We start from the raw sequence: 17,993 nt of genomic DNA, 5'->3' as shown, positions 1-17,993 counted from the left end.
AATTCTTTGGTATGATCTTCATGTAATTTGTCTTCAATGAGAAAAAAAAAAAAAAAATTTGTTATAAAGCCAAATTGGATATAATTCCACATAAAACATAAAAAAAGTGGTGGACAAAAGTATTGGCACGGTTTGAAAAATCATGTGATGCTTCTCCAATTTGTGTAATTAACAGCACCTGGAACTTACCTGTGGCACCTAACCGGTGTTGGCAATAGCTAAATTCACTGTTGCAGCCAGTTGACATGGATTAAAGTTGACTCAACCTCGGTCCTGTGTCCTTGTGTGTACCACATGGAGCATGGAGAAAAGAAAGAAGACCAAAGAACTGTCTGAGGACTTGAGAATCCAAATTGTGAGGTAGCATGAGCAATCTCAAGGCTACAAGTCCATCTCCAAAGACCTGAAAGTTCCTGTGTCTACGGTGTGCAGTGTCATCAAGAAGTTTAAAGCCCATGGCACTGTGGCTAACCTCCCTAGATGTGGAAGGAAAAGAAAAATTGCCAAGAGATTTCAACTCAAGGTTGTGCGGATGGTGGATAAAGAACCTCGACTAACATCCAAACAAGTTCAAGCTGCCCTGCAGTCCGAGGGTACAACAGTGCCAACCCCTACTATCCGTCGGCGTCTGAATGAAAAGGGACTGTATGGTAGGATACCCAGGAAGACCCCACTTCTAGACCTGAAAAAGCCAGGCTGGAGTTTGCCAAAACTTACCTGAGAAAGCCTAAAACGTTTTGGAAGAATGTTCTCTGGTCAGAGGAGACAAAAGTAAAGCTTTTTGTGAAAAGCCATCAACAGAGTTTACGGGGGGGGGGGGGGAAGAGGCATTCAAAGAAAAGAACACAGTCCCTACAGTCAAACATGGCGGAGGTTCCCTGATGTTTTGGGGTTGCTTTGCTGCCTCTGGCACTGGACTGCTTGACCGTGTGCATGGCGTTATGAAGTCTGAAGACTACCAACGAATTTTGCAGCATAATGTAAGACCCAGCGTGAGAAAGCTGGGTCTCCCTCAGAGGTCATGGATCTTCCAGCAGGACAATGACCCAAAACACACTTCAAAAAGCACTAGAAAATGGTTTGAGAGAAAGCACTGGAGACTACTAAAGTGGCCAGCAAGGAGTCCAGACCTGAATCCCATAGAACACCTGTGGAGAGATCTCAAAATGGCAGTTTGGAAAAGGCACCCTTCAAATCTCAGGGACCTGGAGCAGTTTTCCAAAGAAGAATGGTCTAAAATTCCAGCAGAGCATTGTAAGAAACTCATTGATGGTTACCGGGAGCGGTTGTTCGCAGTTATTTTGGCTAAAGGTTGTGCAACCAAGTATTAGGCTAATGGTGCCAATACTTTTGTCGGGCCCATTTTTGGAGTTGTGTGAGAAATGATCAATGATTTGATTTTTGTTTCATTCTCTTTTGTGTTTTTTCATTGTAAGCAACATAAATGAAGATAAAAATACCAAAGAATTTGGGATTGCAATCATTTTAAAGAAGAAACTGAGTATTATCTGACAGAATTGCAGGGGTGCCAAAACTTTTGGCCAGCACTGTATATACTCATACATACGCACAGTATATTATATATAAATTTATATTTAATATTTTTATTTAATTTATTTTAAGAGGAAATGAACAATCCTTCACCATCGGTATCTGGCGTCTTTTCAAGGTGAATCGCAGTCTCCGGTTTATCCGCTGATAACACTCCTCAGGGGAATAGGCAGGGTGCTCTACAATGAAGAAGAGAGGCCTTTACAAAGCAGTTTTGCATAAAAGTCAGATTAATTACAGTTTTATTGTGTATCACAGACCTGAAAAGCACATGAAAGCACTGCAGCACTTTGCTTTTTGTGGCAGCTATATTTTAGGTCTAGGTGTTTTGGAGTGATTATTCACATTTTACTCCATTTTCACAATTTGACTTGAATGACCCAAATAGCTCTAACGTCTGGCAGAGATGGTTAATAATGTCATTCAGAATACTATACAGCAATTTGAAGTAAAAAGTGTGTAGCAGTTTAAGGCCTTGTGCGCACTAGAAAATGGAATTTTCTTAAGAAAATTCCACAGGCACTGAAAGATTTCCACACCCGCGGAAAAAAAAAACACCAAAACCGCACCAAAATCCGCATGCGTTTTGTAGCGTTTTTTCAGCAGGTTGGTACATGTGTTTTAATGCATTCAATGCAATAAAGCACAATAAGAAAAAAAAAAAAGGTAATTTCCTTCTGAGATAGATAGATAGATAGATAGATAGATAGAGGATAGATAGATAATAGAGGACAGATCAATCAACAGATAGAGTCCCTGTGAGGATACACTGCAGTTCTCCTGAGCGGTAATGTGTTCACATTACCGACCGTGAGAAATGACCTGTAATTACCCCTGCAGTCTCGTTACGAGGCTGCATTCAGTACAGTGTGTCAGTCACGGCTGCAGCAGTCTGCAAGCGTCGTGGGACCTCGGTGGATTACGCCAGAGCTGTGTGTTGGGAGGGGTTAATAAAAAGGTGAAAGAGGGGACTTTTTTGTTATTTTATTTAAAATAAAGGATTTTTCGGTGTGTTTTTTCACTTTACTTACGGGTTAATCATGTAAGCTATCTCATAGACGCTGCCATGATTAAGCCTGGACTTAGTGGCAGCGATCCGCTGCCATTAACTCGTTATTACCCCGACTTGTCACCGCATCACGGCAATTGGGAAGAGTCGGGGACACTCCAGGACTGTTGCATAATGGATGCGACAGTCCCGGGGCAGCTGCGAGCTGATATTCTCGGCTGCGTGGGTGAAGGGGGGGGGGGGGCATTAACCCCGGCCCTCGCCCTCCCCAGCCTGAAAATACCGGGCCGCCGCTGTGTGTTTACCTTGGCTGGACGTTATTTTTGTTTGTTTTTTTATTTTTATATGGACCTTTGCTTTCTATGTGCATTGTATATATGTCTGTGTCTGTGTGTGAGTGTGATCTGTGTGTGTTTACTCTCTGCTCCGCTTCCTCTTCCTGTTATAATGACATCACTTCCCTGCAAAACGCAGGCAGTGATGAACATTATGTCCCGAAAAACACGAAATAACGCAGGAAAATGCAATGAACCGCACAGAATTTGCTACCTGCGTTATTCCCTGCGGGATTTCACTATTGCATTACAGTCAATGGAGTGAAATCTCGCAGCTACCTGCGGAAAAGAAGTGACATGCAATTGTTTTTGCTGCAGGAATCCCGCAGCAAAACATGCAGCTGTCAAAATCCACCTAGTGCGCACAGCATTTTTTTTTCCCCATAGGATTTGCTGGTGAATCACTGCAGAGATGTTATGAACATTTTCTGCAGCAAAACATTCAGCAAATCCGCGGCAAAAAACGGCAAGTGCGCACAGGGCCTAAGAGCACATCCACGGATACATGTAAGCCAAAATCAGTATAATCCATTGTTATTGTTAATGATTGTTGTACTAGTTTTTATGTATACCCTTTTCACTTGTAAAGTGACAAAAGTAACAAAATAATAATAATAACAACCAATTGCAGTTTAAAAGCTTATTGGGTCATTATTATGACTTCTCGTTGCTTACAGCATTTAATACTTAGACCTTTGTAGTGAATGCACATCGTGATCATATGTGCGTGTCCATGGCAGAGTCTTATGAGAGTCAGATCAGCTAAGCCTTTAACCCCTTCACGCCCGGCCACTAAAACACCCTAATGACCGGGCCATTTTTTGCAATTCTGACCAGTGTCACTTTGACAGGTTATAACTCTGAAACGCTTCAACGGATCCTGGCGATTCTGAGATTGTTTTTTCGTGACATATTGTACTTCATGTCAGTGGTAAATTTAGGCCGATATTTTTTGCGTTTGTGAAAATTTAGGAAAATTTTGCAAAAATTTTGAAAATTTCGCAATTTTCAAACTTTGAAAATTTATGCCTATAAATCTGAGAAATATGTCACACAAAATAGTTAATAAATAACATTTCCCACTTGTCTACTTTACATCAGCGCAATTTTCGAAACAAATTTTTTTTTCGTTAGAAAGTTAGAAGGGGTCAAAATTAATCAGCAATTTCTCATTTTTCCAACAAAATTTACAAAATAATTTTTTTTAGGGACCACATCACATTTGAGGTGACTTTGAGAGGCCTATGTGATAGAAAATACCCAAAAGTGACCCCATTCTAAAATCTGCACCCCTCACTCTGCTCAAAACCACATCCAAGAAGTTTATTAACCCTTTAGGTGCTTCACAGCAACCAAAGCAATGTGGAAGGAAAACATGAAAATTTTACTTTTTAACACAAAAATGTTACTTTAGCCATAAAGAAGGGAATTTTGTTTACTTACCGTAAATTCCTTTTCTTCTAGCTCCAATTGGGAGACCCAGACAATTGGGTGTATAGCTATTGCCTCTGGAGGCCACACAAAGTATTACACTTAAAAGTGTAAGGCCCCTCCCCTTCTGGCTATACACCCCCAGTGGGATCACTGGCTCACCAGTTTTAGTGCCAAAGCAAGAAGGAGGAAAGCCAATAACTGGTTTAAAGACCAATTCAATCCGAGGAAACATCGGAGAACTGAACCATACCACATGAACAACATGTGTACCCGAAAAAACAGAAAAACCCCGAGAAAACAGGGCGGGTGCTGGGTCTCCCAATTGGAGCTAGAAGAAAAGGAATTTACGGTAAGTAAACAAAATTCCCTTCTTCTTTGTCGCTCCATTGGGAGACCCAGACAATTGGGATGTCCAAAAGCAATCCCTGGGTGGGTAAAAGAATACCTCATGATAGGGCCGTCAAACGGCCCTCTCCTACAGGTGGCCAACCGCCGCCTGAATGACTTATCTACCTAGGCTGGCGTCTGCCGAAGCGTAGGTATGCATCTGATAATGCTTGGTAAAAGTAAGTAGACTCGACCAGGTGGGTGCCTGACACACCTGCTGAGCCGTAGCCTGGTGCCGTAATGCCCAGGATGCACCCACGGCTCTGGTAGAATGGGCCTTCGGCCTTGAGAGAACCAGAAGCCCAGTAGAACTGTAGGTTTCAAGAATTGGTTCCTCGAGCCCCCGAGCAAGGGTGGATCTGGAAGCTTGCGACTGTTTACGCCGACCAGCGACAAGGACAAAGAGTGCATCCGGGTGGCGCAGGAGCGCCATGCGGGAAGTAGAACCTGAGTGCTCTCACCAGAACCAACAGATGCAAATCCTTCTGAAATTGATGGACTGGACGAGGACACAAAGAAGGTGAGGTGATATCCTGATTGATATGAAAATGGGATACCACCTTAGGGAGAAATTCCGGAACCGGACGCAGAACTACCCTGTCCTGGTGAAGGACCAGGAAGGGAGTTTGTATGAGAGCGTTGCTAGCTCGGAAACTCTCCTAAGAGACGAGACCGTTACTAGAAGGCCACTTCCCGTGAAAAACGGGAAGGGAGACATCCTTCAAAGGCTCGAAAGGCGGCATCTGGAGAGCAATTAGAACCTTGTTCAGATCTCAGGGCTCTAACGGCCGCTTGTACGGAGTGCTGAGAAGACAAACTCCCCGTAGGAACGTGCGTACCTGAGGAAGTCGTCGTTTCTGAAAAAATACAGATAGCGCTGAGACTTGTCCCTAAAGGGAACTGAGCGACAACCCATTTTCCTACCTAGATTGCAGGAAGGAAGGAAACATAGACGATGCAACCGGCCAGGGAGAAACACCCTGCGCCGAGCACCGAGATAAGAACATCTTCCACGTCCTGTGGTCAATCTTGGCGGACGTTGGTATGCTAGCCTGTCTCATGGTGGCAACCACGTCCTGAGGTAATCCTGACGACACTAGGTTCCAGGACTCAATGCCACACCATCCGGTTGAGGGCCGTAGAATTCAAATGGAAGAATGGCCCTTGAGACAGCCAGTCTGATTGGTCTGGTAGTGCCCCCGGTTAGCCTACCGTGAGGCACCACAGAACCGAGTACCACAACATCCTCGGCCAATTTGTAGCGACGAGGATGGCGCGGCCGCAGTCGGTCTTGATCTAGCGCAGTACTCTGGGCAACAATGCCAGAGGTGGCACCTAAGGTAGCTGGAACTGCGACCAATGCTGAACTAAGGCGTTTGCCGCCAGAGCTCGATGATTGTGAAACCGTGCCATGAAGCTGGCACATTGTTGTTGTGCCGTGACGCCATTAGATCGACGTCCGGCCTCTGTCAGCGGCGCCAGATCTCCTGAAACCCGTCTGGGTGAGGAGACCATACTCTTTCGGCCACACCTCAGCGACTTAGGAAGTCAGCTTCCTAGTTTCCACACTTGGGATGTGAATTGTGGATATGGTGGATGCCGTGTCTTCCACCCACATCAGAACCTGCCGGACTTCCTGGAAGGCTTGCCGGTTGCGCGTTCTTCCTTGGTGGTTGATGTATGCCACCGCTGTGGAGCTGTCCGACTGAAGTCGGATATGCTTGCTTTCCAGCCGCTGTTGGAAGGATTGTAGGGCAAGATACACTGCTCTGTGTTCAAGAACATTGATCTGAAGAGTGGACTCTTGCTGAGTCCACGTACCCTGAGCGCTGTAGTGGAGAAAAACTGCTCCCCACCCTGATAGACTCGCGTCTGTCGTAACTATCGCCCAGGACGGGGATAGGAAGGACCTTCTTTTTGACCAAGAGGTGAGAAGAAGCCACCACCGTAGAGATTCCTTGGCCGCCTGAGAAAGAACGACGACTCTGTTGAGGGACGTCGACTCCTCGTCCCATTGGCGGAGAATGTCCCATTGTAGTGGACGCAGGAAATCTGCGCGAAAGGAACTGCCTCCATTGCTACCATCTTACGTAGGAAGTGCATGAGGCGTCTCAATGTGTGCGACTGGTTCTTAAAGAAGAGCTTGCAGCCCGTAGTGAATGCTGTTTGTCTAGCGGCAGCTTCACTATCGCTGAGAGAGTAAGAAACTCTATGCCTAGATATGTTATCGATAGGGTCTGGGTCGGATCTGACTTTAAAAAGTTGATGATCCACCCAAAACTCTAGAGAGTCTCCAGCGCAACGTTCGGGCAGTGTTGGCATGTTTCCTAAGAGAGTGCCTTGACAAGTAGATCGTCTAAATACGGGACCACAGAGTGACCCTGAGAGTGCAGGACTGTGACTACTGCTGCCCTGACCTTGGCGAAGACCAGTTGGACTGTCGCTAGCCGGAAGGTAGAGCTACGAACAGAGGGTGTTCGTCTCCTATAACAAAGCGTAGAAACGCTAGTGCTCTGGATCAATCGGCACGTGTGGATAAGCATCCTTGATGCCTAATGATGCTAGGAAATATCCTTGGGACCTTGAGGCGATGACATGGCGGAGGGATTCCATCCGGAACCGCCTGGTGTCCACGAGCTTGCTGAGCATTTTTAGATCCAGAACGGGACGGAACGGCCCGTTGTTATAGGTACCGCAAAGAATTTGGGGTAAAAACCGTGACCTTGTTCCTGAAGAGGAACGGGGGTCATCACTCTTTCTGCCTATAGAGTGCACCCTGTTTGCAGAAGAGCAGCGGCCCGGCCGGGAGGTGGAGAAATTCTGAAGAATCGAGTTGGAGGACGAGAAGTGAGCTCTATCCTGTACCCGTGAGACAGAATGTCTCACACTCAATGGTCATTGACCTATGGCAGCTAAATATCGCCAAGGCGGGAGAGCCTGCTACCGACCGAGGCCGCAAGTCATGAGGAAGCCGCCTTGGAAGCGGGTTTTCAGACTGTCGCTTTTTTGGGCGAGACTGAGCCCGCTAAGAATCTTAGCTCCTCTGATCCTTTTGAGTCCACATTGGACGAGGAAAAATGGGACCTGCCCGAGCCTCGAAAAGGCCGAAAACCCCGACTGCCTCTTGCTCTGTTGGGGTTTGTTGTGTCCGGGCTGAGGAAAGGATGAATCCTTACCCCTGGACTGTTTGATGGTTACATCCAACGCTCACCAAACAGTCGGTCAGCAGAAAAAAGGCAACTGGTTAGGCAACCTTTTTTGGAAGCAGAATCTGCCTTCCATTCACTTAACGAGCAGACCAGGCTCTGCTTAAAAACACGGAGTAGCGGAGGCTACCGCCGCACGGTTCGCAGAGTCCAGGACAACCTGAATCGCGTAAGAAACAAATGCAGACATTTGAGAGGTTAAGGATGCCACCTGCGGCACAGATGTACGTGTAACCGTGTCAATCTGTGTAAGACAAGCTGAAATAGCTTGGAGTGCCCCAAGGGAGAGAATGCCGGAGCCAACGGTGCGCCGACAGCCTCATAGATGGCTTTCGACCAGAGATCCATCTGTCTGTCAGTGGCATCTTTGAGTTTGCAGTTCCATCTCCCACTGCAACTATGGATCTAGCTACAAGCCTGGAGATTGGAGGATGCCGCTCGGGACATTGGGTCCAGTCCTTGACCAAGTCAGGGGACAGGGATAACGTGTATCCTAAGCCGTTTGGAGAAGCGCATATCTGGATAAGCGTGGTGTTCCTGGACTGCCTCTCTGAAGGCAGAGTGGTCCAGAAAAATACGTGAAGCTGACTCCTCCACTGGAGGAGCTGTGAGAAATAACCCACATTCTATAGATGGACGCTATAAGATTATTTACTATGGCGTCACAATCAGGTGTATCCAGATTGAGAGCGGTCTCAGGATCAGAATCCTGAGCCGCTACTTCCGCCTCATTACACAGCGAGTCCTTCTGTTAGGACCCTGATGAAACCGAGGCCGCTCATAGCGAGCCCGCTTAGGCTGTCTGGGACTGACGTCCGTGCAGAGCCGTGACTCTGGGATGCGTGTGACATTCCCGGAGCTGTTAGTTATTCACACTGAGGGGGGCCATGGATCAATGATTCAACAGTGCCCATATTGTGAGAGACATGTCCGGACTGCTAGGCTTCTAGTATCATAGCCACAGTCTCAGAAAAACTGTCAGTAAATACTGCAGACACCGTCCTCATCCCCTGGCCATTAGTGCATACAATGGGAGTCTATGTACCTGCCGGCCGTATAGCCGTACATGCTGTACCAGCTGTATAGAAAAACATGTGGTTCTGCACCTTTGTTTTACACAGAGAATATGCTGATAACTCCTCCGCATAATCCAGGAGGGTATATACAACGTGCGACCAAACAGTGCAATGTATATAGTACAAGCATATCTATAAGTGCACTTCTGCACTAGTGGGGTTAGCACCACAGGTGCTGCTTAACGCCTGTTACAGCGATTGTGTGACTATCAGAATGCCAGGGTCTTCCACACTTGTCTCTGTATCATACAGAAACTGACACTAATGGCTGCCGGTGTCCTTGTAGAGAAGGAAGCCGTGGGCGTGCCTGAGAAAGTGCGGGAATCCGGATTCACAGTGCACACAGTGAGAGGGGTGGAGTATGCAAAACATACTCCAGCTCTCAGCTCTGCTCTATGCAGCGTCACGCCCCTACCCTGACTGTCAGGGCTGTGGGCGGTAACGAAGGGAGACTAGGCCCAGAAGCCGGGGACTCGAGTTAACAGCGCGGCCGCCGTAAAAGCGCGGGCCGCGCTGAAGTCCCCGGCGCACCACAAGTGCCAGCCGCGCCGCAGTTCCAGCGGCCGGCGCGACCGATTCATAGAAGTGGCCAGCGTCCCGCCCCTCTCCTGACTGGCAGGTCTGGGGGGCGGGAACGACGGAAGCAGGCCGCAAAAGCCGGGGACTCTAGTTATCAGCGCGGCCGCCGTAAAAGCGCGGGCCGCGCTGAAGTCCCCGGCGCACCACAAGTGCCAGCCGCGCCGCTGCCAGCGGCCGGCGCGACCGATTCCTGGAAGTGGCCAGCGTCCCGCCCCTCTCCTGACTGGCAGGTCTGGGGGCGGGAACGAACGGAAGCAGGCCGCAAAAGCCGGGGACTCTAGTTATCAGCGCGGCCGCCGTAAAAGCGCAGGCCGCGCTGAAGTCCCCGGCGCACTACAAGTGCCAGCCGCGCCGCAGTCCCAGCGGCCGGCGCGACCAATTCCCATAAGTGAGCCTGCTTCAGCAAAGCTGAATGAGGCCATGGCACAGGCGCCGCAGCGCTGATGTCCCCCGGCGCACTACAACACCCAGCATGCTGCGGTGTGAGCGCCAAATGCACGGGGACACAGAGTACCTTGAGGAAGCAGGGCCATGTCCCTGATGTACTCCGCTCCATCCAGCATCTTCTCCAGGGGCTGTAGATGGAGCACGGTCTCAGTGCCAGGAGACCGGTAAATCCCACTTCACCCAGAGCCCTGTAAAAAGGGATGGGGAAGGAATCAGCATGTGGGCTCCTGCCGCCGTACCCGCAATGGGTACCTCAACCTTACAAACACCTCCGACATACAGTGGGGTGAGAAGGGAGCATGCTGGGGACACTATATGTGTCCTCTTTTCTTCCATCCGACATAGTCAGCAGCTGCTGCTGACTAAAAAGTGGAGCTATGCGTGGATGTGTTGCCTCCTTCGCACAAAGCACAAAACTGGTGAGCCAGTGATCCCACTGGGGGTGTATAGCCAGAAGGGGAGGGGCCTTACACTTTTAAGTGTAATACTTTGTGTGGCCTCCAGAGGCAATAGCTATACACCCAATTGTCTGGGTCTCCCAATGGAGCGACAAAGAAATTTTAATTTTCACAAGGGAGAAAAGAGAAAGTGCACCATACAATTTATTGTGCATTTTCTCCTGAGTACGCTGATACCCCATATGTGGTAAAAAGCAATTGTTTGGGCGCACGGCAGAGTTCGAAAGGGAAGGAGCGCCATTTGATTTTTTTAACACAAAATTAGCTGCACTCATTAGCAGACACCATGTCGGGTTTGAAGACCCCCTGAGGTGCCTAAACAATTGAGCTACCCCACAAGTAACCCCATTTTGGAAACTAGAGCCCTCAAATAATTTTTCTAGATGTTTGGTGAGCACTTTGAACCCCTGGGGGCTTCACAGAAGTTTATAACGTTGAGCCGTGAAAAGAAAAAACATTTTATTTACCACAAAACTGTTGCTTCAACTAGGTAGCTTTTTTTAACAAGGGTATTAGGAAAAAATGCACCATAAAATGTATTGTGCATTTTCTCCTGAGTACGCAGATACCCCATATGTGGTGGAAATCAAATGTTTGGGCACACGGCAGGGCTCGGAAGGCAAGGAGCGCCATTTGAATTTTTGACTGCAAAATTAGCTGCACTCATTAGCGGACGCCATGTCGGGTTTGAAGACCCCCTGAGGTGCCTAAACAATGGAGCTACCCCACAAGTGACCCCATTTTGGAAACTAGAGCCCTCAAATAATTTTTCTAGATGTTTGGTGAGCACTTTGAACCCCTGGGGGCTTCACAGAAGTTTATAACGTTGAGCCGTGAAAAGAAAAAACATTTTATTTACCACAAAACTGTTGCTTCAACTAGGTAGCTTTTTTTTTCACAAGGGTATCAGTAAAAAATGCACCATAAAATATATTGTGCATTTTCTCCTGAGTACGCAGATACCTCATATGTGGTGGAAAGTAATTGTTTGTGCGCATGGCGGGGCTCAGAAGAGAAAGAGCACCATTTGACAGCAAAATTGGTTGGAATCATTAGCTGACGTAATGTTGCATTTGGAGACCTCCTGAGGTGCCTAAACAATGGAGCTCCCCCACAAGTGACCCCATTTTGGAAACTAGACGCCTCAAGGAATTTATCTAGATGTTTAGCGAGCCCCAAGGGGCTCCACACAAGTTGATAATGTTGAGCCATGAATACAATTTTTGTTTTTCACCACAAAACTGTTACTTGAACCACGTAGCTTTTTTTTTCACAAAGGTATCAGGAAAAAATGTACCATAAAACGTATTGTGCAATTTCTCCTGAGTACGACGATACCTCATATGTGGTGGAAAGTAATTGTTTGGGCGCATGGCAGGGCTCAGAAGAGAAAGCGCACCATTTGACAGCAAAATTGGTTGGAATCATTAGCGGACGCCATGTCATGTTTGGAGACCCCCTATGGTGCCTAAACAGTGGAGCTCCCTCACAAGTGACCCCATCCCCTCAAGGAAATTATCTAGATGTTTGGTGAGCCCCTTGCACCCCCAGGGGCTCCACAGAAGTTGATAACATTGAACCGTGAAATTTATTTTTTTTTTTTACCACAAAATTTTTGCATCAACCAGGAAGTTTTTTTTTTTTTTTACAGCGGTGTCAGGAAAAACTGCACCATAAAACGTATTGTGCAATTTTTCCTGAGTACGCAGATACCTCATATGTGGTGGAAATAAATTGTTTGGGAGCATGGTGGGGCTCAGAAGAGAACGAACGCCATTTGACTTTTCAAACGCACAGACGCGGTGCACTGATCGACCGCTGCAGGACGCACATTCGGATGAGATACAAAAAGCGTCGGGGATACGGAAAAAAAGAAAAAGTCACGCCAAAAATTGAGCAGGGATGCCGATCCGTTATGTGCATCCCTGATCAGCGCTCGGCGGGACGCACGGACAGATGCGATACAAAAATCGTCGGGGATACGGAAAAAAAGTCACCCCAAAAATTGAGCAGTGATGGAGATCAGTTATCTGCATCCCTGATCAGCGCTCGGCGAGACGCACGAATGGATGCGATACAAAAAGCGTCGGGGATATGGAAAAAAATCACGCCAAAAATTGAGCAGGGATGCAGATCAGTTATCTGCATCCCTGATCAGCGATTGACGGGACGCACGGACAGATGCGATACAAAACGCGTTGGGGATACGGAAAAAAAAAAAGTCACGCCAAAAATTGACCACGGATGCAGAACAGTTATCTGCATCCGTCATCAGTGCTCGGCGGGACGCACGGACAGATGAGGTGTAAAAATGGACAGGATACAGGGGAAAAAAAAAAAAAAAAAAAAGTTATACTCACAGTACCCAGAGGAGTAGCAGGAGGAACAGAAGGCAAGCCAGATAGACATCTGTACAGGAGCAGCAGGCAGGACGTTGGACAGATCAGCAGAAGACCCAGGAAGGACCCAGAGATGGAGGCAGATGTGATCGGGCCAGTGAAGAAATCGGACGACCCGGTGAAGGCAGGTAAGAGGACGTCAAGGGGAGAGGGGAGGGGGAGAGCAGAGGGGGGCGCGGGAGAGCAGAGGGGGGCGCGGGAGAGCAGAGGGGGGCGCGGGAGAGCAGAGGGGGGGGCGGGAGAGCAGAGGGGGGGGCGGGAGAGCAGAGGGGGGGGGGGGCGGGAGAGCAGGGGGGGGGGGCGGGAGAGCAGAGGGTGGGGGGGGCGGGAGAGCAGAGGGGGGGGGGGGGCGGGAGAGCAGAGGGGGGGGGGGGGGCGGGAGAGCAGAGGGGGGGGGGGCGGGAGAGCAGAGGGGGGGGGGGCGGGAGAGCAGAGGGGGGGGGGGCGGGAGAGCAGAGGGGGGGGGGGCGGGAGAGCAGAGGGGGGGGCGGGAGAGCAGAGGGGGATACCGGAGAAGCAAAGAAGGAAGGAAGCAGAATAGAGATGAAAGAGGAGGCAGGCAGATCGCAGGGGGAGCAGATCGGGGCGTGGGGGGGCAGACCGCAGGGGGCACGGGCAGGGGCCATAACGGGAGCGCGCAGGGGCCATAACGGGAGCGCGCACGGGCTGGAAGAAGAGTGCAATACTCACGTGGAGCAGGCAAGAAGACGGTGACATTAGCGGCGGCAGCGGTGGCGTGGTACCACAAGTACCAGCCACTCCACGCTGGAGACATGTTGGGGGAGGCTCCCCAGACCAGCACAGGCCTGGGGAGGGCGGCCACCTGCAGATCAGACCGCCCCACTGCACACTGATTGGAGCGATTGCGCGTCATAGCACGATCGCTCCGATCAGTGCTGCAGGGGCTGGGGGCGGCATGTTTGAGATCCACCTATGATCTGCTGTAGCTGCTACGGCATCTCATAGCTAGATCTCATAGTATCGCACTAATTCGGGCATTATTTTTGCCGAAATCAGTGCGAATGATGTGGTTGGCGGTTCAGATTTGAACAGCCAATCACATCGATCGTCGATGGGGGTTGGCGATGCCATCCCCCCTGGGGTCAAGCAAAGGTCCCCTGCTGTAAGAAACAGCAGAGGACATCATTTGAAAGCCATTGCTATGGCCACGGCAATCAAATGAAGTTTAGGCCGTAAAATTACGTCGTTAAGTCACGTTAATTTTACTGCCCGCGGTCGTGAAGGGGTTAATGTCACAAGGCAGGGCCATTTCAACTAACTGTAAAAGGTGATCTGTCAGCAGGTTTTTGCCATGTAAACTGAAACCAACATGCTGCAAGGGTTAACAGAAAATTCATGGAAGCCTGTCTTGTCACAGGTCAATCTGTTATTTATTTACTACGCTTGTTTAAGCAGCAGGACCCTTATTATTACAGGACTACAAAGTCAAATGCACAGCAGTCCGGCATGCCCCCTCCTCTGATTGACACCTCATTGTCTATGTACAATCTGTATTGAGACCCTGGTGTGACCGGGACAGTTCTCTTATCTCTGCTACATGGCTAAATCTAAAAATTCTGATTGTGTCAGAACTGCTGCAGCCAGTAATCTAAGTGATACACCTTGGATTCAGGGTCTCTTTGCCTACATTATACTGCTCTCAGATGAGGCAGCAAAAACCTGCTGACAGGTTCCTTTTAAAGGGGTTATCACACTTATATCACCTATCTTTAGGTCTTATCGCTAGAACCTCTACCAATCAAAGAGCTGTGAATGGAGAGGTAATGTGCATGCATTATGACCAATCCCTTTAACTTCCAGTGTGTAGCATGATAGTGTATCCATCACCACTCAAAGAAAAGTGATGAGTGGTGGCCACAGATTTCACTAGGTTTATGCTTCCCAATCCAGGGGCAGCACAAAGACCCAGATTTCAGTAGTATGGTACTTAATTGACTTCTTGCTGAAGCAGAGATTTAACAAAAAAAAAAAAAAATATTGTGGTTTATTGCAGCTCTGTTAGTCCTTTCAATGACCATTACTGACTAACTCCTCCCATAAGATGAATTGAAAGCCATTTGTCTACATTGAGCATAAGCAAAGAGCTGCCAATCAGTGGAAAAGAACAGGAATATCTAGGACTCCATGGCAGGAGCTGATCACAGAAGATTAACAGAGCTGCAGCAGATCAAAACTACAGCAAGCCACTCAAGTAATACACTGCTAGAATCAGGGTCCCTGTTCTCACCCTATACTGCTCTCTGACGGGGCAGCACAATCCACGTCACAGATTCTCTTTAAAAAAGTCAAAATATTAGAAAGTGACATCTTTCAGGTGCAGTGCATTAGGTAGTATGCAGTGTGTTAAGAGTGCAGTTTTAATTCTGGTTACATGTGCTTAAACCTTTGCTTACATGCACAGTCAAATGATAGTTAGACCATTCTATTTTCTATACTAACAGTACAAATGAAGAGAAATTTCTGGAAGATATTTTGCCACCCCTTAAAGGGAACCGGTCACCAGAATTTTCACTATAAAACTAAAAGAATCCCCTTCTGCAGCTCATGGGCTGCATTCTAGAAAGGTTCATCTTGCTACTGGCCCCCCTTTCAGACCTACATAACTTTATAAAATATTACCTTTTGCTATGGTAATGAGGTTTGCTGGCCACGGGGGCGGGCTGTATTTCGTTTGTTATTCCCCCCTCCTGCCGCTGTTCGCCGTCCCCCAGTGTTCATTTACATAGATGAGGCCGCCGCCCTTATCTTCCGCAGTGCTCCGGGAGTCTCGCGCATGCGCAGTGGCACTATCACGGGACTGAGCACTGTTTTCAAATCGAGAGCGCCGGTGATGTTATTGCGCAGGCGCGAGATTATGGGCAGCGCTGTGAATGTCATCACCAGCATCATTCAAGTACCTTCCCATAATCTCACGCCTGCGCAACAACATCACCGGTGCTCGCGTTTTGAAAACAGTGCTGCCCTGCGATAGTGTCATTGCGCATGCGTGAGACTTCAGGAGCACCTAGGAACATGAGGGCAGCGCCCTCCTCTATGTAAATGAACACTGGGGGACGGCGAACAGCGGCAGAAGGGGGGATAACAGATGAAATACAGCCCGCCCACGGGGCCAGCAAACCTCATTACCATAGCAAAAGGTAATATTTTATAAAGTTGTTATTTAGGTCTGAAAGGGGGGCCAGTCCATGAGCTGCGGAAGGGGATCCTTTTAGTTTAATAGCAGAAATTCTGGTGACAGGTTCCCTTTAATCACAATTTATATCCTTGCACTAATTACTGAGTCTCATACCTGATCACATTGGTCTACAGATCTGAACATATACAGCATAAAAAAAAAAAAAAAAAAAAAAAAAAGTTTGCTGACATACCTGTCCTCTCATCCTTGCATTTATTAACCTTCTCCTTAGGTTTTCTCACTTTCTGCTCAAGGTATACCAGCAGTTTCTCCTGCTCTTCCCCAGATCGGTTCATGAAATCATTCCAAATCTGTTTAGATGAAGAGAGACAGACTGTTCAATATAAATAACTAAAATTATATCATGAACAACTAAGTGCGAAGCAGAGAACAATTAATGCATCACTCAAGGTTGTTCTAACTTAATACTTCAAACAGAACGGTACTTTCAACAAACTTTGCACAAATCAACAGTGCAAGACGATTCTAAGAAACTTTGTAATGTATCCTAAGAGAGAAATTAGGATCTTTCTCCACTTAACAGACTTCTTTCCCTGCCTCCTGAGTGCAACATCCACTGTGTAAAAGCAGACTTATAAAATGGTGGTGGTGGGCAATTAGTGAGCAGGAAAGGGAACAGTGAAAGAAAAAGCGTGGTGCAGAACTTTCTAAGAAACGAACATTGTGCACAGTCCGTGGTGTAGGTACGTGTGTGTGTTTTCCATGTGCTATCTGTATGATATCTAGATAGGCAAGTATAACAGTTTGCGCTGTCTCAGATGCTGCTGTCACACTTGTTTTCAGGTCCGCAGTCAGTGGAGTAAATATTCATGAGCATAATGAGCGGGCCTGGAAGCAAGTGTTACAACAGCACCGGAGACAGCAATGCTGGACACTAGCAACTGTAAAAATACATTTACTGCTCAGTGACGTGTTTCCTACGGTACGTGTGACCCTGATGTCACACTGATCACATCAGGGTGCAGTCACTGTGACATCCATGCTGCTGGCAGAAAACAGACATATCGCCATGTGGAGCTCACAGACACACGCATGCTCCACACGGACATTGTCAAAACACGGAGGTGTGCGCAAGACCATTGATTTTAATCTGTGTGTCCGTGTCTCTGGTACATGTGAAAACGGACGCCATACATTCTAGTGACACGGATGTGTAAAGGAGGCCTAAGGCTACTTTCACACATCTGGCTTGAGCTCTGCGGCTCAATCCGGCTGTGCAAGCTATGCAACGCATGCGGTGAAAACACCGCATCCTTTGCATAAGTTTTTCCCATGCGGCCCGTCCGGTTTTTGCCGCTTGCGGCATGCTACTGAGCATGCGCAGTGGAAAAAAACGCATGCGGCGGCCGGATGCGGTTTTTGCCGCATCGCGCCGCATCCGGCCGCCATAGGCATATATTGAAAAATACGCCGCATCGGCCAAATGCGGCGCGATGCTGTTTTTTTTGCCGCACGAAAAAACGTGCTAGGCAACGTTCCATTCGGCCGCCGCATCGGCTAAATCTGCCGCATGCGGCAAAAACCGGATGGAACGCAAGGCCTTGCGGCACAATGCGGCACTAATTAAAGTCTATGCAGAAAAAACGCAACCGGCAGCAAAAAAAAAACGGTTGCGATTTTCCTGCAAAGTGCCGGAGTGTGCCGCATTGCAAAAACCGGAGGTGTGAAAGTAGCCCGTAAGAAGAATTTTCCCTCATATCAGAGGTTGATTCAGGTCAGCACAGCTGAGCTCTGATGTATAATGTCCTCCATGGTGCTGCAGTTTGTTTCTGTGAGCTAAGAAGTGAATTAGGAGCAAGCATGCCTCTCTCAGTGCTGTCCATGGGAAAAATCACTGCAGCTCCACTTCCTCCAGCTAAGGGTGGATTGCAAGTTAGAGAGCAAGAAAATTTCAT

General features: G+C 48.2%; 1 protein-coding gene across 4 annotated transcripts in view; it reads right to left on the bottom strand.

Moving 5' to 3' along the window:
* Window positions 1-17,993, bottom strand: part of R3HDM4 (R3H domain containing 4) — a 148,037-nt gene that overhangs the window by 63,965 nt on the left and 66,079 nt on the right. For all 4 annotated transcript variants that reach the window (XM_075337878.1, XM_075337879.1, XM_075337875.1 and 1 more), the window contains 2 exons: window positions 16,271-16,388; window positions 1,645-1,730 (listed from right to left, as the gene is read on the bottom strand). In XM_075337878.1, coding sequence (XP_075193993.1) covers window positions 1,645-1,730; window positions 16,271-16,388 — 204 coding nt within the window. The remainder of the gene's footprint in view (window positions 1-1,644; window positions 1,731-16,270; window positions 16,389-17,993) is intronic.

The sequence above is a fragment of the Anomaloglossus baeobatrachus genome, chromosome 1 (genome assembly GCF_048569485.1).
Source record: "Anomaloglossus baeobatrachus isolate aAnoBae1 chromosome 1, aAnoBae1.hap1, whole genome shotgun sequence".
NCBI lineage: Eukaryota > Metazoa > Chordata > Amphibia > Anura > Aromobatidae > Anomaloglossus > Anomaloglossus baeobatrachus.
This window is presented reverse-complemented; position numbering and strand designations above follow the sequence as displayed.